Source organism: Pavona decussata, unplaced genomic scaffold (assembly GCF_977016875.1).
Source record: "Pavona decussata unplaced genomic scaffold, jaPavDecu1.1 SCAFFOLD_69, whole genome shotgun sequence".
Classification (NCBI taxonomy): Eukaryota; Metazoa; Cnidaria; class Anthozoa; order Scleractinia; family Agariciidae; genus Pavona; species Pavona decussata.
Window position 1 is genome coordinate 2,349,686 of NW_028145488.1, and position 22,815 is coordinate 2,372,500.

At 38.9% G+C, this 22,815-nt stretch overlaps 3 protein-coding genes, 1 long non-coding RNA gene and 1 pseudogene across 5 annotated transcripts in view; 1 reads left to right on the forward strand and 4 right to left on the reverse strand.

Annotated features, from left to right (window-relative positions):
- Positions 1-22,815, reverse strand: part of LOC146477755 (uncharacterized) — a 112,563-nt gene that overhangs the window by 76,829 nt on the left and 12,919 nt on the right. The window lies entirely within an intron of this gene.
- LOC146477758 (1-phosphatidylinositol 4,5-bisphosphate phosphodiesterase delta-4-like) lies at positions 9,172-20,545 on the reverse strand. The gene is made up of 8 exons (XM_085113182.1): positions 20,467-20,545; positions 13,220-13,327; positions 12,578-12,648; positions 12,051-12,116; positions 11,234-11,318; positions 10,384-10,533; positions 10,069-10,181; positions 9,172-9,306 (listed from the first exon to the last, which is right to left on the reverse strand). The coding sequence occupies exons 1-8, from the start codon at positions 20,528-20,530 to the stop codon at positions 9,274-9,276; spliced, it is 690 nt and encodes a 229-aa protein (XP_084969308.1). The 5' UTR covers positions 20,531-20,545; the 3' UTR covers positions 9,172-9,273.
- LOC146477759 (uncharacterized) lies at positions 17,006-19,645 on the forward strand. The gene is made up of 2 exons (XR_014865320.1): positions 17,006-17,256; positions 17,469-19,645. It is a non-coding gene; the product is annotated as an uncharacterized LOC146477759 (long non-coding RNA).
- LOC146477760 (uncharacterized) overlaps positions 18,030-22,815 on the reverse strand; it is a 150,056-nt pseudogene continuing 145,270 nt past the window's right edge. The window contains exon 9 of the transcript XR_014865308.1: positions 18,030-20,013. The product of XR_014865308.1 is annotated as an uncharacterized LOC146477760 (transcript). The remainder of the gene's footprint in view (positions 20,014-22,815) is intronic.
- Positions 20,641-22,815, reverse strand: part of LOC146477761 (uncharacterized) — a 7,603-nt gene continuing 5,428 nt past the window's right edge. The window contains exon 4 of the mRNA XM_085113168.1: positions 20,641-22,815. This exon is cut by the window's right edge and continues 1,880 nt beyond it. Within this exon, the coding sequence (XP_084969294.1) occupies positions 20,641-22,815 (2,175 nt within the window).

The window sequence follows — 22,815 nt, forward strand, 5'->3', positions numbered from 1 at the left end:
CGTACCAAATCCTCTCGTGCGCGATTGTTCCTTGAAAACGCGAAACACCCAAAACGCCCTGTTTCAAACACTGGGATGGTCATTCAGTTATTACTTGGGCCGTAAGGCGGCACGAGTTAAGTTTTCGGTCGCGTTATCAAATTCTTTGAACGTGGCCTCTACAACGATCATACCGGAAATTGTTGTTGGCGTCATCAATGCTCGGGGTCATACAGATACTATATGACTCTCGGTTCTTATTGAAACGGTATGAAGCACAACCGCCGACCGGTTAGCTCAGTTGGTAGAGTGCCGGACTACCGTGCGGGAGGTCGCGGGTTCAAACCCCGGCCGGACCACCACTCAGGGTCTTTAAATAACTGAGGAGAAAGTGCTGCCTTTGCTCTGACATCTGCAAATGGTTAGACTTTCTAGTCTTCTCGGATAAGGACGATAAACCGTAGGCCCCGTCTCACAAACCTTGTTTGTAAATAACTCTGTGGGACGTTAAAGAACCCACTCACTGTTCGCAAAGAGTAGGGGACGTAGTTCCCGGTGTTGTGGTCTGGTCTTTGTGCGTATATTCCCTATTTCCCGCAGTAATTGGCTTTAGCTGTTGCGGTATCCCTGTCCATATTGGACAAAGCTAAATAAATAAATTCTACTGTATTTTACTCGTACTGCAAATAATGCAATTTTATCTGGTAGTTACTTATTGTTTCACTATATCTCTGTATCTATCGATTAACGCATAAGACTTCGTGTCATGAGTTACGTTGTCGGTCGCGTACTTTGTAGTCCGGCCGTGAGGTGCCGAGTTATAATTACGTGGGATGCCCTAAGGGGCATACCGTGTCTAAAAATGGCTTCCGTTTCTTTCTTCTTCTTCTTCTTCTTCTTCTTTTCTTCTTCTTCTTCTTCTTCTTCTTCTTCTTCTTCTTCTTCTTCTTCTTCTTCTTCTTCTTCTTCTTCCTCTTCTTCTTCTTCTTCTTCGTAGTCACAAATCTGCACATTAATTTATTCATTAAACTCTGCTCTCTCCTAGTAGGGATGTACTGTTCTGCTTGTCTTCAACAAAAGCTGGCCAATGAAAATCCATTCCTGGCGCGTGGAAAACACAAATGACTAAAAATAAGACTTAAGCATTCATAGAGAGAAGTATCTCGGAAATTCTTAATGACTACTTTAAATCATTTCTGACGACGGATGATGGAAAACGCTTGCAAAAGTTTGCGTTTTAATACAATGCTAGTGATCACTACAAGATTTGGTAGAAAGCGCAGAATGTGGCCTTCACAACGATCATACCAGAAATTGCTATTAGCATCATCATGACCCGGGGTCACATGAACAGACGCGAAGAAACTTAATGTGTTTATGTGTCTATTTTTATAGTTTGTTTTGTGCATGAAAAATGTCGTTTTACCCTGTATTTCATTCTGACTGCAAGAAATGCAATTCTATCTGGTGGTTACTTATTGCCTCACTATATCTCTGTATCTATCAATTTGGGGGAATTAACGAGGCTGGAGGTTATCACTGCCAAAAGATTGTAGGCTTACGCACCACGCAGTCAAATATGGCCCGAGTATAAGCTGAAAACAGGTTCTTGTTCATTCTTTCATCCGCAGTTCAAATATATCAGTACTTTTACTGATAAACTAACAACCTATGAACAAGATGATGTGTCAGTTGACATTTGCAATTCATTTCAGGACCGATGTTGGAAACATTTTCGTTTTGCAAAGTTCCAAAAACGATTCAGTCGTCTCCACATTAACTGCATTGTCGTAACAGATAACAACACGTCCCACTAGAATTACGGCGAACAAAGCTTCGTTAATAGATAATATTTTCACGAACGATCCACTTCGTCCCTCAATAAGCGGTCTTTTTCTCAATGACATATCTGACCATTTACCGATATTTTCACTTATCATGTATAATAATACTACCAGTGATAAGAATAAATGCGTATTTTTTCGTGAAAAAAATGCGCATAATCTAAGTGTATTTAAAGACGAGTTAGGTAAGATAAACTGGACTGAAATGCCTGGTTTAAATGATCCTTCCTGCGCTTATGAACTCTTTGTTGGAAAGTATACTACAGTTTATGATAAATGTTTTCCACTCAAAAAAATGAAAGCGAAACGGTTCAATCTTCGTAAGCCTTGGTTTACTAAAGGACTGGCTAAATCCATAAGGAAGAAAAATATGTTATATCAGTCTTTTCTTAATAACCCTAACTCTTCCAATGAAAATGCATATAAGTCGTACAAAAACAAACTTACTCATTCTCTTCGAGTTGCTAAACGTTTATATTATGAAAAACAAATTGAAAAATTAAAATCAAATGTCAAGGCTACCTGGAAAGTTCTAAATGAAATCCTTAATAGAAATAAAGGAAAGCGTAGCTTGCCATCTATATTTAGGGCAGATTCTCGAGAAATTTCCAATCCAAAAGATATAGCTAATTTCTTTTGTAAATATTTTACTAATATTGGCCCCAATTTAGCTAGCAAAATTCCTGTATCAGAAAAGTCGCACAATTCTTTTTTACCTCCAAAACTAGTTAATTCAATATTTCTAGATGCTGTAAATGAGCAAGAAATTATTGAAATATGTAGCACTTGTCGTTCAGGTACTGCTGTAGGTTATGACAACATTTCTATGAACCTAATTAAAGAATCTATCGATTTAATTATTTCACCTCTTACATGCATAATTAACTTATCCATCACTTCTGGAATTGTACCAAAACAATTAAAAATTGCTCGAGTTATTCCTTTATTTAAATCTGGTGAGCAGGATATATTTACGAACTACCGACCGGTGTCTGTTTTACCAGCATTCTCTAAAATCCTAGAGAGAGTAATGTACAATCGTCTTGTAAAGTTTCTTAATAATCATAACATTCTCTCTGACAATCAGTATGGTTTTCGCAAGCATCACTCCACCGCTTATGCTCTTGCTTGTTTATATGACAAAATCTCTTCCGCCATTGACAATAAGGAATGCACAGTTGGTATTTTTATAGACTTGTCCAAGGCCTTTGACACCGTTGATCATAACATTTTGATTTCAAAATTAGAGCATTATGGTGTTCGTGGCACTCCACTTAGATGGTTCGAAAGCTATCTAAGCAATAGACAACAATATGTGGAATTTAATGGCGTTAGGTCGGAGTCTTGCGAAATTAAGTGCGGGGTGCCTCAGGGTTCTATACTAGGTCCCCTACTTTTCCTACTCTATATAAATGATCTGTGTAACGTGTCGAAGGTCGTGGACTTCATTCTTTTTGCAGATGATACAAACATATTTTTCTCCCACAAAGATTTTAACTTGCTTCCTGGAATCTTGAATTCTGAATTGCTTAAATTAACTCATTGGTGTCGAGCAAACAAACTGTCCATTAACTTTAAAAAATCAAATTTTATGGTTTTTAGACCACCCCAAAGGAGGCAAACACTTGATATATCTATTCAAATTGACAACAATGCAATTAAACGTGTGAAAGAAACAGTATTTTTAGGTGTTATCCTTGATGAGCATTTGTCATGGAAGCCTCACATTCTTAGTGTTTCTAGAAAAATATCAAAATCAATAGGTATTATTTATAAGTCTAGTTTTTGCCTCCCCAAAACCTCCTTACGTTCCTTGTACTATAGTCTAGTTTACCCTTACTTAATTTATTGTGTTTCTGTGTGGGGATCGACGTATCAGTCTAATTTAAATCGGATTATTGTTCTGCAAAAGAAGATAATTAGAATAATATCAAAAGTCTCTTTTGATGCTCATACCGGTGTTCTTTTTAAAGAACAGGAGATTTTAAAATTCTCTGACATTTATTTATACCAAATAGGTAAATGTATGTATCTTTTTAAAAGAAGCTTACTTCCAAATTATTTTCGTGATATGTTTACTGTTGCAAGTCAAATACATTCTTATAAAACAAGAAATTCCAACCTTTTCTATATACCTTATTGTCGAACTAATCTTCGAAAATTCTCAATTCGGTTTCAAGGTCCTTCGTTTTTCAACTCGCTAAGTCGTGAAATTCAAAACAGTGAAACTATCAGTTTGTTTGGTAAAAGACTTAAAAAATTCCTTCTATCTAAGTTAAATTGACTCTTTGTTGAGCTACACACCTTTTCTTTACCTTTTCTTTCTTTTCTTCCTTTCCTTTTTTTTTTTTTCTTCCTTTTCTTCTTTTAAAAAAAAAAATTTAATTGGAAATTTCAATCAGTACCCTTAACTTCAATGGTTTATCCAATAGTTCTAGGAAGCCTATAGTTAATAAGCCCCCGGCTTCTATATAGGCTTCCTAGCCTTTAACACAGTTAATATTGTAAATAGTCAAGTATGAATATTGTAATAGTAAGAATATTGTGTGTCGTCTATAATGTATTTATGTTGTATTTTTTTTGTTAATGGCAAAAAATAAATTGAATTGAATTGAATTGAATCCTTTTTCGGATTTTTCGTGAACAATCCATATGATCTGCAGCTTAGGTAACAAATCCGAATTTCGATTCTACCAAAAAATCGCAGCAGTGCGGGAACTTTCGAGTGCGCTGGTTTGGATAAAATTTTCAAGCGTTCAATTCAAAACCTACACAGCAGTACTGACGAAACTGTGTTCGCTTTACTTTGGTTCTCATTGTCGATACCAGAGCTCTACCCTTTTGCGCATGACTCAAAGCCGAGCAGCTCTGAGGTCGAGATTGTTTGGTTCTTTGCAAAAAAAAAAAAAAAGTTTAGGCTTGCGCATTGGACAGAAGATGGACCCAGTTGAATGTGTGAGGCCAATAGGATCCATTAAGACAATACATAACAGACATATAATCGCTAACAGGCAAGCAAACGAAGACGATGAAGAGGAGGAGGAAGAAGAAGAAGAAGAAGAAGAAGAAGAAGAAGAAGAAGAAGAAGAAGAAGAAGAAGAAGAAGAAGAGCGTTTAAACGAGAGTAAATGAAAAATATTAAATTAAAACTGAAAAAAGATACAAACAACAATCAAACTTTAAAAATCGATGAGTAACCAGGCATAATAAATTTTTTTTTTAAAAACGTTCTCTGGTTAAAAGTTTAAAAACACTAAGCTTTCGATTGCCAGTCTACAATCTTTTAAAGATTGTAGACTGAATAATAATAATAATAATAATAATAATAATAATAATAATAATAATGATAATGATAATGATAATGATAATGATAATGATAATGATAATGATAATGATAATGATAATGATAATGATAATGATAATGACAATGATAATGACAATGACAATGATAATGATAATGATAATGATAATGATAATGATAATGATAATGATAATGATAATGATAATGATAATGATAATAATTTCGCTTGGCTCACAAGTTACGCTACGCGCCCTGTGTTACTTTCTTATACTGTGCATACAGATAGTTTTACTGCGCATAATAATAATAATAATAATAATAATAATAATAATAATAATAATAATTAATAGGTACAGTGCTTTTGATTTTGCCATATTTTCTAAATCGAATAAAAACAAAGAAGGACCAGGGACAGTAAGACAAAGTTATCTTTTATTTTGACCAAATTAATTTCTTTTTTATCACGCATCACAGTTCGTTACAGTACACCCTATTTTATCTTCAGAAAATCATTCAAAATTCATAAGTCCATTGATATATCATATGGTCGATAAAAACATCACGTGCAGTGGTTTTAAAACCCGATAAACCCCCTCCTTAATAGTATGCGGTGTTTAATGTTTTTCTTGTATGCTAATTTCCAACGTTCACAAAAGCACCATTGTTATGAACTCTCTTGACACACACTTTTCCAGAAATGTTTTTGAAGCCGTTCAAAAAACTCGCAGAACGTGTTTTATCGGATCTAAAACCGCTCGGCTGCGCCTCGTGGTTTTAAATCCCGATAATACACTGCTGTTCGTGTTTTAAACATTACATACAAGATTTCTATAAATTTTGCGTGTGTAAACGCCTACCTCAGTGGCCTAAACAAGCTCGCCAACGGTGATGTATCCAAAAAATAAAGTCACGGGCCATTTCCGAGTTGCTTTGAATCTCATTTTGATGGCGAGGCTTCCTGCATTGTTTTTACCATGAAAGTTAGTTTTCATTTAAATCCAAACAAAACTAATTTTTAAATGAAAACGCTTTGCTAGACGCCTTGCTTTCATACTGAGGTTCAAAAAAGGCGAAGTTATTATTCGGCGAACACGAATCATATAAAGGAGAGAAAGCTGTAGCCTCTACGCAGACGTTCTTTGGGCTGGTCACGCATTCATTTCACCCCCTCCCTCTCTAGAGCGACACTGAATCGATGGCAGAACCAGTGGGAGGAATATTGAAAAGGGCGCCTATTCCCAGTCCCCGTCGGCATCGGCTCCCTGTCTCGCTCCAGTCCCCTCGAGCCTGATCACTGACATCCACGACTACAGTCAACTCCTTTTATTGCGGCAACTCTCGGGACAGCGAGTTAGTGTCCTTGATAGCGGGAATATATTTCAGTCAAACGTCTGTAATTTATTTTTGCCGGGCATTTAGTTGCTGTCCGTATTATCGGTGTGTCAGTAATAGCGAGACGGGAATTGACTGCATCGACCTGAAGTATCCCGACAAAAAATGATCGATAGTTCGTCAAACACATCTTGCACAAAGGCGAGATCATGGTCCTATTCCTTACTGAATCATTTTTATTATTAAACTTTCAATTGTGTACAAAATTTGAAAGCCGTTTTGACCTAGTCGTATTCAGTAAAAATTTCCATACACAAGTGCTTATTACAAGTCTTACGAAACCCCGACCCTTTGTTATTCAAAACCGAAAACGGTACCTGGTTAACCTCACGTTTGGTGTGTTGTACTGTACAGAAATGAAAGACCCAGATCACAAACAAGAAAACTCGTCAGAGGTGGGGTCGGGAAAACTTCCCTATATACCTTTCCACCTTAAAGGTGTGCTCTGAAAACAAAGCTAGCGTTTCAAGCTCTCGAGCTTTTTTCCTGGTAGAATTCCAAACACACCCTTTTCCAGGTACCTTCTTTTCTCATTGGTGTTACACCGAACCCTAAAACTGTTTTCCCAGCGGTAACAAGTAAGGATTTCTTTTTAACGTCTTAGGTCGGCGCTGGTATAACCTGGGCTCCCTGTGGATAGCACTTAATCACTTCTTAACATTATGTTTTATCGTGTTCACAACTAGCGCGGCCTAATCTCGTACCCAGATCACACAATCCCACATTTTGACATTCCCGAACAGACTGAGATCTGGGTACGAGGTTAAGCACGGCTGACAAAACAACGAAAAGACCTTATTCGTTGTATTCCCATTGAAGTTATTCAGGAAAACCCATTTTCTTAAATTCCGAATTTCAATGCAATAACAACATTTATCATCAAACGCTAAGAAAAATTTAATGTCTTGTTTGAGGGGTGATCATGTGATTTATAATGCGACAATATTGAAGCCAACGCTACGTTAATCGATAAGTGAACCCTTATTTACGATTAATAAATAAATGATTTTTCGCAATTAATTCCAAATCCAATACCGATTTTATTACTCATATTTTTCTAAATAGAATTATTCAAACCGCTTAATTTAAAGGGGAAGTATCACGCGAATTTGATGTCATTTCAAAATCCAAAAATGTTTGTTTGTCAACAGAAACAAAACAATAATTGTCTAGTTTTGTAAGCAATAACCACCCAGTGCAATAAAACTGTCGATTAGTGCCTCTGGCCAGAGACAGTAGGTCGGAATGGATTGAGACTTGAAAAATGTCAGGCTAACGTTTTTCAAGTTTTTGCATTTTTGTTTCCAAAATGCGCTAGAACAGGTCACGAGTTGTTCCTTTCAAGAATTGAATTGATTTCTTTTGTCTCATTGTTCTAGAATTATTTTGTAGCTATGTGAAGGTCTTACTTCACCATTTTTAACAAAAGAGATAAAAAAAAAAAAAAAAAACAGTGACACTTTCTCTTTAACTCATGAAATATCCAAAACTCGGAATAGGGACTATCAAAACAAAGAACGGACCGTTTCAAGCAAGTAATTTTTTCTGTCCTCTAATTGTCTTTCTTTCTTTCTCTCTCTTTTCTTTCCCTCCTTCCCTCCTTCCCTCCTTCCTTCCTCTCATTCTTTTTTGATCCATCTTTTAACTTAGAATTGCTTAGTCCGGCGTATTTTCGGGTGGACTTCATTTGTCGTTCATAGCGTTATTGAAACATTAATTCTACTAATCTCGTATCCAGATCTTCTCAAACTTTGAGAACGGTAACATCAGAGTCCGAGATTACAACTCTGCATCTTCAACAATAATGTCATGACAACAGCTATGGGCAATGACTTCAGAGTATCGTTATCGTATTGATATCGCGATCAAATCCCAATATCGTACTTGTCTCGTCACCGATTTTGAAAAAGATAGGGAACCCATCTTCATTTAAAACAGAAATAATAATTAAGAAATAATGATAATAATTTAATAATCACGGCTACAATACCAGCGGTTTGGTCGCCAAGCGACCATTTACTGACCGCTGACAAAATTTACCCTTAAATATACTTAGTTCCGTTTAGTGAAGCTGTAGCTCTGTGTAAACAGAACTCTCACTTAGTATTGTACTATAAGCACTATTATGATTATATTAATATGAAAATACTTTCGCAGGCCATATGAATTCCTTTATTATCCTGATATGAGCCATGCTCGTCGCCGGGATCCTCGCAAATTTCAAATTGGGAGCAGCAAGACCCTGGCACTCGCTGAAAAATGACGCACTTGATTTTTGTTTTCGCCATGCGTTTGATAAAGTTCCATATCTGATCCAAAAAAACTCTAGCGAAGCCAGACAAAAATCAAGTATGTCACGTATGCGCCACAAAATGCTCTACGATTGTCACGTGTCTTCGCCGCCCGCCACTTTGAATTTCACTCTATTCCACAAAATTGCTGCAATTACTGATGATTAATAAACCTTACGCAAAAATGGCTAACATTTTACTATTCTTTTGTCTGCATTCAAATTAGCCCTACTATCGAAGGCCCGCATATCACTGGAGAGGCAGTGGGAGCGTGCAAATTGCAAAGACTGCACCATTAAGCGACACATTTCATGTGTTGTTTCATGGCGCAACAGCTTATTGTTGGTAATGGTGATTTTTGAACCCCTTCCCGTAACGGTTTCATACGTGAAAATAAAGCATCTTCGAGCCTCCAGTTCACTACACTAGGTAGAAAACGGATAATGATTGCATCATCACCATCTTGCTAAGTGATTGAGATCTTCGGGGAGGCCGCCTCCTGAAGGATGAAAACGAAAACGCTTCATTTATAAGCTACATTACAAGTTTTGGTGTACATGGACTCAACAGTTATATCCACCTTGTAAATTTAATAAGCAGATACTCTAAAAAGTTTTCTACTATTAAAGCAGCTTTTATTCGAATGGTCACACATCAAGGATCCTAACGTGGTATAAATTCCACGGATTAAGAAGTTAGATTCATCTTGAACGGCGAAATGAACAGTAGCATCTTGTATAGCATAATAAACAGGGGGGAGGGGGGGTTGAATAACATGTATTACAACTGCAATGCCACAAATAAATTAAACCCAAGTGATAAGATCGTCACTAGGGGGCCGGGGGGGGGGGGGGGGAGGTAGTCAACGAAGTTTTATGCTGGGAGGCTCCGCCCCGAGGTCCAAACCCTTACCTCTTCATACACCATTTTTGACAAGAAAGGTAACCCTTTCATATATCTTATAATTACATAGAAAATGGTTCCCATTTCTCATAATTACATTTGACACTCTGACCTCTTTTCGGTGGTTCTATTCAAGATATCTTGGGATACCCTTAAATACACAAACAACAGGCTTCCCTACCCTTTTCTTCATTTCACCAATTCGTGAAATCTCCGGCCTAAAAAGGGTGGCCCTTTCGGGTGGACACCCCCCTCCGGTATAGTCCATAATATCCCCTTCCCACTATCCTGTTCTTGAATTTCGCTGCAGGCGACTGCCTGATATTCGACAAATTAATTAGTATTCCCCTAATCTTACCGCATACGAAGATCTGTCTGTCTTGGAGCCACCGTTGATCTGAATGTGAACAAAGAGGGTGGCGTATCCCAGTGGTTCACCTTTGTTACCTAACAAATGGATGTGCCTATAGCCTGAAAAGAGAACGAGAATGCAATTAATTGTACGAACGTGCAATTATTCTTACTGAATGTAATTCTTAAATGCTAGTCAAAGGCGTGTTCAATTGTAGATGGCGATCGCAAGCACTCGGTGTAATCGGTTACTTGGGAAAGGAACATTAAAAAATGACAGAAAATATCTCCATTTTCAGAGGCATAAAGCAAAAAATACTACCTGGCCTTAAACTGGTGAAAGGAATTGAGGACTGTCCTATGAAATCATCCACGAGACCGACATCTTCATCAAAAACTGCAAATCTAATCATGACAAGCTCTGGCATGAGGAGAACTTTTTCAAAATTCTCTTCCCACACTGGGTTAAAACCTGCAAAAGAAAACGAAATTAGAGTCGGTAAAGTAGCGAAATATCAACATTTAATAGGTTGGTAATAACACTTTGTGCTTAATTTGATGGGTCATTTCCGAGCCGTTTGCTTTGAACCTCGTTATGAAAGCGAGGCTTCCTGCATAGTTTTTATTATGAAAATTCATTCGCAAACAAAGCTAATTTTATGAAAGGTGTTCGTCATCGTGGTTTGAAATGAGAGCTGAGTTTTATCGTTTGTCTCACGAGTGAGTCACATAGATGTGGACCGCTATACTGCTGGTCTTCATCAGGCGATGGTGTCGACTGATTGCGTGACAGTATAAGTAGCACCTTAGTTTGTGTTGATTGCTGGTGCGTTTCGATCCTCTCTTAGGCTGTTGTTGGAGGATTTCAATCCTTGTCGTTCAGACTAGAAATTGTTCCCTCGGCTATTCGCCTTGGTACCGATCGGCTGCTGTGTTGTTTGATCGTCGGCATCTATGTGACTCAATCGTGAGACAAACGATAAGACTCAGCCATGAAAACTAATTTTCACATGAAAAACTTTGCACTTAGCCTCGCTTTCGTAATGACGTTCAAAGAAACTTGGAAATGGCTTATTGTCTTTCGTACACCCTTAAAAATGCCCTATTCTCCAAGGCTATTTTGAGATATGCAAACAAGTGTTGGACCAACCTCGGTTCGCCAGGTTTCTTACCATTGTCTTTCACAACTTTTGTTTTAAAAGAAGCGGTGTCTGCCGGGATACCATGAAAATCAACTTTAACATAAGGATCAATAACCTGACAAGAAAACATACAAACAAGTCAATAATTCCTCCGAGATACCTTAGCCTAATTTTGAATTTTTACAAAGTTGGCGGAACCGTATTTTGAGAGGCGCTATTTTCGCGATTTTAGACTGAAAATATGGAGTAGAAAATTTCACATTTTCCAGTCGACCATCTGACTGTTTTCTTGTCTTTTCTGCATTGCGAAACTCACGAGAATAACTAAGGTTGTACTGTAAATTGGTTGGACAAGCAACTCAACTTATTTGAAGTAAGCGTATGTTGGTACTCATGCCATTTATTGGGATTTGCATTTGAGCGTTGTTACACTAAAACCAAAGTAATTACTCTGACCAATCGAAACAGACGAAAACGACGTGAAGAACCAATCAGAATTCGCAGCAAATATATATGCCACTGGCGCCAAACGTGGGAAAAACGCGTGCGAGCAAGTTACAGTTGGTTAAGGTTTATTTCTCATTGGCTGAAAAAGGGCTGAAATTATGGTAAACAGGGCGCGGTAAGGCAAGACCAAAACAAACGCGAAATTACTTTCGTCACACTCAACTGAAAACAGCTATCTTGTCTAAGGGCACAACAAAGCACCATACAGAGACCAGCCTTGACCAAGCGAGGTTTTCGGTCTCCCTACTAAGTGTGAAAGCTAACGCGCTGATCACTCCACAACCACGCTTCCACGTGGTCATAAAGAACACAACATTTGCATTTTGTTGTTCTTACGTACCTCGCCCTTTGTCCGAGCCTCGCCTTTGGTGTCTGCAGGTTTTGGAAGCTGCTGAGCAGAAAATACCTGAAAAAACCACAAAGGAAACAGTTTAAGTTCACCTTCAGCGCCGACAAACCTCTCACTTCAGCAAGAGCAGATATTTTGCTCCTGCCTTTAGCTAATTAATTAGATCAACAAAATGAAACAGGCAGGTATTGGACCTCGTCACCTTATTTATGAAGGCTAGAGATTATTTCTCTTGGTGGGTTTAAGAGTGCACGATTTATATTGGGGAAAGGGAGGGCGGGGACAAAAGAGAGATCACAAAAAAATAGCCTCTTGTTCCTCCAGGTTGGAGATTTGGGGAGGGAAGGCTGGGTTGAGTATCTGTCACCTAAGTTATCGAAGTTATTTCAAGGTTGCTGGTCAAGAGGAACGCGGACTCTCAGTGTGACAACTCACCGATTTTAGCCTCAATGTCGTGACCTGCGAGTTGGCCGCGCGTGAATGTCGCGAATGGCAGAAGAAAATAAAAAAGTTGTTACCTTTATGGATACCGTCACTTTCTCCACTCCAGAAATTTCTGTCTTTGTGTTAGGGTTAAACTTTGCGTCAGCTACAAACAAGAACAGTAAATTGAGTTTCGCATGGCACACAGTAGCACTATTAGAGTAAAACTAAGAATTTCAAAAGGTTTAGAAAAGTGCTCTCCAATACCGCCTTTTATCAATCATATGTATCCGTCATCCTCGCCCCGCTATTTAACACTAGTGAAGTAGCGTTTCTTTCCTAATGCATTTCGGTTTTGGATTTACTAGAAGGCGACATTGCCAGCCTGGTTTCTAGGCGCTGTTTCTTGTCTTGTAGTCTGCGCGAATTCTCGAACGAGCGCCTTGTTGACCGAGTGAAGGCTGGGACAAGAGCAGGCGAGTGACGTCACCAAGCGAAGGTAGAATTCAGACCCAAACGAGCGTGAAACGCTCACAGACAAGTCTGCCTCATTATTTCACTGCATTCCGGCAGCGTTCGCTCAAAATTAATATAGCATATTCCACTCAGTTCTATCGGGTTTCCATCCCTAAAAAGTTCTATTTATCGAATCCCTATCCATTTTAACCCGCCACATCCCGTATCCCGGAAATTCTATTTTTATGCCATTGCTCCATAACGTAACACGCTGAACTTACCATCTCTGAGAATTTTGGGCTTCAAGATGTACCCTGCTCGTCCATTCGTCCTGAACTTTCCTTGGTTCAGATGCATGGGCTCTGAATCCGTTTGGTAGTTAAGAGCAACTGTTAGGAATATCAAAAGAAAAAAAAAAAAAAAAAACGGAGCAGCTTTCCTCTGTAGTATCTAGAAGACACTAAAACCAGATCTGGACAGATCTTACTGAATGCAAATAATATACGGCGGATTAAAAGACTCCTCTTCGATTTACTGATAGGTAAGTGTTTCCTGTTCATCTTCGCATTCCCGTCACAAAATTACGCATATCGCAGAATATCTGTTGACTACGGACGATGAATATTCAGTGCACCATAACCAAATACAGTCAGCTCTCGCCTTGCAGACACCCCGCTATTACGGACAAAATTCAGATCCCCGGCGAAAGCTATAGGGGTTTGACTGAAACTGACTCCCGCTATTACGGAATTACGGACACTTTTGTGGTACAAACATAACAAATTTTATTGTTTTAACTCTCGATAAAGCGGACACGGTGAACTTCGCATGTAACATAAATTGCAGTCTGATGTTCGTCATTTGTCAAAACACACTTCGAAAGATTTCTGGAATGTTTATTTTCGCACCAATCTCTTTAGTGGCTGTACAACAGACTCTGCGTTTCCACTTCAGCTTATGCCTTTTCCTTCCAGACTCTTTAGGAGAGACCAAGCCCTCATCCTCCATTCCCAATGACTGCTTAGAAGATTCGCTGCTGTTGATAAGCTTGTCAAGCCTTATAAGATAATTTAGGTCGCCACGTAACTGATAACTAACTGGAATCTCAAGCCCTAGGCCGGCACCTCTGTTGATCCCCACACCCTGCTATTATGGACTGTCGCTATTTAGGACACTAAACGACGTCCCGAGGGTGTCCGCTACAACGAGAGTTGACTGTACAGGAAAGCAGTAATGCTCCGAGTTTCTTCATGGTACAAAAACTGAATTAAGTCAGCTCCAGGCGTTTTAGCAGAATAAATGCGAAAATGTCAAAAAATCGTTTTTCTTCAGTTTTCAAAAAAGAATGAGACACAAACAAAACCGACATAACTTGAGTTTGACCAGAAAGCTTCAATGATGAATTTTTTGCACAGTTGAATCTCAATAACTTGAACCGTGGAAATAACCACACCACTTAAAAGCGACATGAAAAAATTCGAATAATCTGTGGTTGAAATCGTTAAAAAGCGCAAAGCAGGAAAATTCCATACAGTTCGAGTTATTGAGGATTCGGGTTACCAATTTTGTACTATAGGAAGTTTCCGTGAGCGAAAGTTGAATTCTGCGAGAGAGCGAAGCGAATCTCCATTTGTAGCAAAAATGTTTTTTGAAGGTAGTAAGAGAAAACCTTTTTCTTCTGTTCACTATTTCGCAATTTTGTTAATTTACAGACCGAGGCGCAAGAAAAGTTAATGCAGTCAGCAAATTGTGCGCAGACTAGCGCCCGTACCCTGAAATGGCGGACAAGTATTAACATTACTGGTGCTAAGGCAGGGGCACCAAGATCAAACGGCCTACGAGTATCAACATTAGAGTTAAGGCCCGTGCCCGGCCCAGTGATCCACGTTCTTTGCCGTCTCAGTGCTCCGCTTTTTGCCATTGCAGCAATAAAAAGGTCTGTTAATACAAGGGCTCATGTCCCAGCACCATTTCAGGGCACAGGTACTTCCAATTTATATTTTCTCCCTGCTATGAAATGTGTTGGTATTGTAAGTAATATATCAAACACAAGGAAGAGTGTTTCATACGATTTTCAAACGAGAAATGCGCCTCGCTTTTTCAGCCAACTATTCGAGGTGTTTAGAAATCGCATCAAACACTCTTTCTTGTGTTTGATGTAACTTCTCAATCCATTAATAGTTTATGAAGAAATTCAAAGCAACCGTTCACTAAATTTTAGGATAATTACGATCTCATTTCCAAATCTCCTTCACTGTAGTAATTTCATTTGTTTTGTCTACATGAATTGTTAATGAGTTGGAAAAGGAGAAATTCTATGTTGATCTCTGTAAATCAAACAGCAGATATAAACAAATTCCTTCAATTGACGAGTTTCTTTGCTCCCTTCGCTTATGTTCTGATGGACCAATTGGTATTTTAGGAACATTTCACGTTGATCTAAGTAAATCAAATACAGATATCATACTCAAGCATTTAAACTTCAAATGGTTTAATTAAAATTCTAATATTACATTTTATTCCGATTTCGTTTCTCGGATTCAAGTTTATATTCGTCTCTTGTAATTCACTTGGTAAAAGTCACTTGGCACAAAACATTCAACCCTGCAATTGCGTTACAAGAGAAATTTAACAGCATAACGATTATAGAGAGAAACAAAATTTTCTGAATTTCTGTCTTCTGATTATAAAATGTTAAATCAGCTTTAACTTTCAAGTTCATTAATGTCTATGTACAATTGAGGTACCAGATGTACCCCACGTTTGAAATAAGTAAGGCTGTAATATTTGTTATCTACCTAACTACAAAACTTATACCATGTCTTTGGTTTGTACAGCACGACATAGCATGAAATAATGTCCTCATTAGTTAAACTTTAGTTGATGAAAACAATAACATTCGGCACGAAAAAATTTCATGCCGTACCTTAATTACAGAAGATTTAACAGAACAAGGATTATAGAAAAAAGACAAAACCTTCTCGATTTGTGACTTCTGGTTCTAAAATGTTAAATCAGCTTTAACTTTCAAGTTCATTAACGTCTATGTGCAATTGAGGTACCAAATGTACCCTATTAGAAATATGTGCGGCTGTACAATTGCTGTCTACCTAACTACAAAACTTACACCATGTCTCTGATATAATGTACTCATTTGTTACACTTAATTAAACCAATAAGATTTGGCACGAAAAAATTTCATATCGTACCTTAATTACAGGAGATTTAACATAACAAGGATAAAAGAAAAAAGACAAAACCTTCTCGATTTGTGTCTTCTGATTTTAAAATGTTAAATCTGCCTTAACGTCTATGTACAATTGACGTACCAAATGCACCCTGTTAGAAATATGTACGGCTGTACAATTGCTATCTACCTAACTACAAAACTTATACCATGTCCTTTGGTTTGTACAGCACGACAAAGCATAAAATAATGTTCACGTTGGTTACACTTTACTTAATGAAAGCAATAACATTTGGCAAGAAACAATTTTCCCTGTACTTGAATTACAGGAGATTTGTCAGTATAAGGATCATAGAAAGAAGACAAAACCTTCTCGATTTGTGTCTTCTGATTCTAAAATGTTCAAATACAATTCAGCTGCTTTGACTTTCACGGTCTTCAACAGCTATTTACATTACTTACACTTAAAAGGTAATTTCTTCAAAAATACGATCCATTTGGGAATCATGAGACGAAAGAAACCTCACAGTCACCCCAACAGCAATTCACATTATTACCATGACAACGGACTTTCATTCTCAATTAATACTTCGGTAGTCTGCAGGTAACAGTGAGCCGATACCAGCTTCACATGCGATACGATATTCATGAGATATTTCCCGATACTTGGCACTTTTTTTATATCGATACTGTGACGTCTTTGCTCCAGACTTGTACTATGACTTCATTACCGTCGGTAGAATCCAGGCTTAAACGAGTAGAGAACGCTCAAGTTGCTGTGCTGCCAAGAGAACAGTAAAATTCTTCCGCAAAAAAAGGTTATGCTTCAGAGTAGTAAGAATTAAAATTCCTTCAATGTCATGTGGACCATAACACCATAACCATGCATTTGCATTACATGCCACATGTTGGGATCGACAGGAAGAGAAGCTTCTCTGCGGGGAACTTTGATAGATTCTAAATATACAATGACACTTTTCAAGAAAACCGTAAACTCTTCTACTCCCACAGCAATGCTGTACAATGTGGTTCTACTTTTTGAGTTTGTGGATAAAATCCTCAAGTGTGACCATTCAAATGAAAGCTACTGAGCAGTACTTTCCTGTGGTGCTGTTTATTATGCTGTACAAGGTGGTTTTAACGTTCGAGTCTGTGGATGAGATCCTCAAGTGTGACCATTCAAATGAAAGCTACCGAGCAGTACTTTCCTGTGGTGCTGTTTATTATGCTGCACAAGATGGTTTTATTTTTTGAGTCTGTGGATGAGATCCTCAAGTGTGACCATACAAATAAAAGCAACTGAGCAGTATTTTCCAGTGGTGCCGTTTATTATTCTGTACAAGGTGGTTCTAACTTTTGAGTCTGTGGATGAGATCCTCAAGTGTGACCATTCAAGTGAAACCTACTGAGCAGTACTTTCCTGTGGTGCTGTAGCTGCTCGAGGTGGTTCTATCTTTTGAGTCTGTGGATGAAATTCCTCACATGTGACCAATCAATCAAAGCTACTAAACACCACTTTCCCGTGGTGGTCTTCCTTGTCTTCTGTTTAACAAATTGAATTTGAGGATTTTCGTAAATTTTGAGTTTTAGATGCTCTTAGGAGTGAAACTCAGATTCATGCCGAGTTTAATTTTCTGAATATCCACACGATTGTGTCCAACACGTTGATCTCCTTTGCACTTGCCTCACATCTAATAGCAAATGTTTAATCAGATTTTATCTCGGACTGCATTTTATACCCAGCCTCCAAATTTTCTAAACTAACTGTTTTCGTCACGGTACACAGAATTTTCCCCAAATGCTCGAACCTCTTACGTCACTTACTACCCCAAAAATGAAGAATTTGGCTTGGTGTCTGGTTGAAAGGATCATTGAGAACTCTTAATCTGTCAAGATTTCATTCCACTCCTGGGTCATAAATCAAGCAAGCGATGCCACCAGTGGTAAATACAAAATAACGTATTTTGAGCTAAGAAATGGAGCTGCCTTGAAACGAAGGCTTATGCAGGGATTCCCTTCAATCAATCTACATCATCGTATCGTATCGTAGCTTTGTTTAACGATAATTCCCTGCATAAGCTCAATTACAAGCTAGTTCCAGTTTAACAAGTCCAAAATTAAACTACTCAACAAAAGGAGCGCCATTACCTTTGACTAACACAATTAACACAGAGGCAAATTTGAAGACAGGAGACAGTTAACCCTTTAAGCCCCTATGGAGATCAGTAGCTTTGTCCTCCTTGAAATACCATAAACTGCCGCTTATAAGCCCTGGGCTAATACAACTTCGTAAGGGGTTTAAGATGGGTTTATAAACGGAGAGGCTTATATCCGAGGGGGCTTATAACCGGATTTAAAACACCGTTTCCAAACGAGCTATAGCAGTGTTGATCGAAATACGTGTTTCACTACTGGTTTTTAATTAAGCTTTAAAATGTCAATAATTAGAACAAAATTAAAACGAACAACACGAACGAAACTAGACGGCGGCTTGTATCCGAGGGGGGGGGGGGGAGGGGGGGACGGCTTATAATCGGATGTAGTTTTTGGTTTACAGGTAGATGGGCCTATGACCGGAAGGGCTTATAAGCGGAGGAAGGGGGTGCTCATTAGCGGAGAGGGGGAAGTAGGGGCTTCTAAGCGGGGGGAGGGGTGGCTTATAAGCGGAGGGAGGGAGTGAGGGGGGCTTATAAGCGGAGGGAGGGAGGGGGGGCTTATAAGCGGCAGTTTATGGTATCGGTAAAACATCAAACACACAGATCACGAGAATATAGCAAATGATCACTGAAAGATAAACTGATTTTAAGCAATTTCTCCCAACTAATACCACAACAAATATGAAGACGCCAATGAGGAGAATTTGTGGCTTGATATTAGGGCTTAAAAGGTTAATGACACTGCTAAGCAAGGTTGATACTCTTCACCACTCAACTTCACTTTAACAAGTGTTTCGTCAAACATTGTCAAAAACTCACATTAGGAATTTAGAATTGGTTCGCGTTCAGCAGGCGTGCGGGAAGTTTGGAAAGTAGGAGATAACTTTAAAGGCCTGTTTACACATGCAATTTTTGTTGCACGCAAGTTTCAGTTTTAAATCGCACGCATAAACTAGCGGCCATTTCAGCGCTCATTTGTCACTGGGATATCGCAGGAGGTTCGAACATGTTTCAAACATGACACAATTTTGTAGGATTTCTTGAAAAGTACAGCTTTGAAAACACACCAAAAAAAACTTTGGTTTAAATACGATTTGAAGTCGTAGCCTTCCGCAAGAAAAATTCTAGTGAGGTGCGACAAAAATCGCGAGTGCAGAAGTGCCTTTAAAGTTCGCCAAGAGCAACTCTGATTTCTCGAGTGCACTTAAAACTTTCAGAGTGTATCCATAACTCGATAGACGCACAGCTAAAAGAATGAAACAGACGCGGTTTGGCACGGAGGCAAGTGGTGGAACGGAAAAAACGTAGTGTGGTTACTCACACCAATCCGTTTATAACAAAACTAACAGAAAACGGTATAAAAACAAACAAGAGTGAGCGAAGAAAATCGAAAACCGTCGCAGCTTCCCTAAGTTTATTAGTTACCAGCGTTCTGAACTTCCTTTTCTAAATAATATTTTTTCTTTCATGCAAGAAACCGTATTTTTGCGCCGTTTTGAAAATCACTTCAACTGATTTTAGAGTTAAGTTCAAAAGCAAAGTTCAACGCATTGAATCGCTACCGTCCAAGGAACTTTTGTGTCTATAATTAACATACTAATGAAAGAAAAAAAAAGCCGGCTTTTGGAAATGGTATAAAAGAAAAAGGTTTTCATTGTCCAATAATACGAAAAGTTACCTAGCCGTTACCTAGCTTCTATTATTTTTATATCAAAGTTACAAACTTGTTTACCTTAGAGAATCCGATAGATCTGCAGTTTGTTTAGTTCTTGCTGAGCTCCTTACTAGCATAGCCTCACAGTGGGCTTTGAATTATTCCCGTCGCTATTGTTGTTTCGTTTTCTTATAAAGAGCGACTTGATTTCACTCCAATCCAAAGATTTAACTTCTGTGTCGACTAAATTTACGTCCTCTGGACTCGCTTTCCATCTTTCCGGTTCCTCAAGAAAGTTTTCTTCTTCATTAGCGACCGAGAACAAATTTTCTTAGCTGAATGTAACTTGCACGTGTTATCATGATTGTATGGATGCAGCGCATGCGTCAATCGAGTTATGGATACACGCCTTCGTTAATGAATTTAATTGGGTGAATTTACTTTCACTTTGCTCACGGAGTGGTAGGTTTTAGCATACATTTTCTTCTCCATACAAGCTTACCGTTAAACTTAATGTAATTAACGACTTACAGTCTGCAAAACACTTGCTAAGATCACATCCAAGGCGTCTACTTGTAGAACTGTGGTCGTTCATTGTCAAACTCAGAGTAGTTAATGTGTCACTTCTTGCCAGATTAATGCACAGTTCTCGTAACTGATCTTCACTCACTTCACTGCAGCCATTGATTGTAAGACTGAGAGTTGTTAATGACTTATTTCTGGCGAAACATCACCCAGATGCTTCATCCAGTCTCCAGCCGTGTTACAGTTGATTGCAAGAGGGAAAGTAGTTAATGACTCATTTCTAACCAAAACATTAACTAGATCCGTCATCGAGTTTCCAGCCGCATCAGTGTAGATGTTGATTGTAAGAGCGAGTGTATATAATGACTTGTTTGACGCCAAACCACCACCCAGACCATGTATCCAGTCTATAGCCCCGTCACTGTAGTTGTTGATTGTAAGAGAGAGTGTATGTAATGACTTGTTTAACGCCAAACCATCACCCAGACGCCGTATCCAGTCTACATCCGTGCCACTGTAGTCGTTGATTGTAAGAGTGAGTGTATGTAATGACTTGTTTGACGTTAAACCATCACACAGACCCTGTATCCATTGTCCACGTGTGCCACTGTAGTCGTTGATTGTAAGAGTGAGTGTATGTAATGACTTGTTTGACGCCAAACCATCACCCAGACTCTGTATCCAGTATCCAACCGTGCCACTGAAGTCATTGATTATAAGAGTGAGTGTATGTAATGACTTGTTTGACGTCAAACCATGATCCAGACCCTGTATCCAGTATCCACACCTGCCACTGTAGTCGTTGATTGTAAGAGTGAGTGTATGTAATGACTTGTTTGACGCCAAACCAGGACCCAGATCGTGTATCCAGTATCCACAACTGCCACTGCAGTCGTTGATTGTAAGAGTAAGTGTCTGTAATGACCAGTTTGACAACAAACCATCACGCAGACCCAGTATCCAGTGTACACCCGTGCCACTGTAGTTGTTGATTGTAAGAGTGAGTGTATGTAATGACTTGCTTAACGCCAAACCAGGACCCAGACCCTGCATCCAGTGTCCACCCGTGCCACTGTAGTTGTTGATTGTAAGAGTAAGTGTATGTAATGACTTGTTTGACGCCAAACCATCACGCAGACCTAGCCAAAGGAAACAACTGTCGCTAATGTAGTTGTTGATAATAAGGGACAGTGCCGTTAAAGACGCGTTTTTCGCCAAACTGCTGTTGAGGTCTATTCCCTTGTCAGTGAGGGAATATAATGTAAGAGTGAGAGCGAGTGTAGCTAAGGAGGTGTTTTCCAACACTACTTCCAGCAGACGTTGTATCCACCCTACGTTCTCGCCAGGGCAGTTTCCGATTGCAAGAACAAGTGTTGTTAATGACGTGCTGTTTGTTAAACCGTCATTCAGACCCTGTGCCCAACCATCACTAACGCCACTGATTGTGAGACTAAGTTCACTTGTTCCAGTATCCTTCACTTTACTGAATATTGAAGGTAATAACGAGGGATTATCAATACGGAAATCAAGGCCACAGCGAGAAGAGTCTGATATCAAGTCATGGACAATCACCTTTAAGTTCGCATTGTGGTTGGCACCTGAAAACCGCTCAATAGCAGCCTTCCCGTTAGTGGTAAATTCTCCCCAAATGTTGAAAGTAACAGGGTGTACGCACTTTTCTATTTTCAGGTAGCTCGTGAGACTGCTTGCAACATCATCAAACACGATTCCATGAATGTTTAGAGTGAGTGGAAACGGTGTGGACTTCACTAAGAGTCTCCCGACAGCTTCTATAACTTCACAGCTCAACTCACCCCAGATGTTTAATGTCTGTTCTAAATTGAAACTGCTCTTAGCCAAAACAGGAGAAAGACAAGCGACCTTAGCAGCTGTAATTTTTCCACTGGTATTCGGGTGGAAAGTGCACGACTGTTTTGCTTTGTTTGCTGAAATTATACCTTTAACAACATTTGCCCAGCTGTCAGGGAGTTCACCAAAGATTTTCACTTCCAAAGCATTCAAAGAGTAATTTTGCAAGAAACCTCTTTCTAGGAAGACGATCCCTGATTCACTCACCTTTCCAAAAACAACCAAAGTAAAAGATTTCAAAACAGCTTGTTCTGAAAGTCCTACACAAAGGGCAGTAGCTAATGAATCTTGCATGTCTCCAAAAATAGTGATGACAATAGAGGTCAAAGATGGGTTGACTAAAACTCTTTTCAAAGCTAGTATTGCAGTGTCACTTAATGAACCATAAATCTTGAGAACAACTGACTTCAATGGTGTATCCGCAGACAATCCTTTTTCAAGAGCTCTGGCCCAAGCCTCGCCCCACTCATTAAACAGTTCAAACGT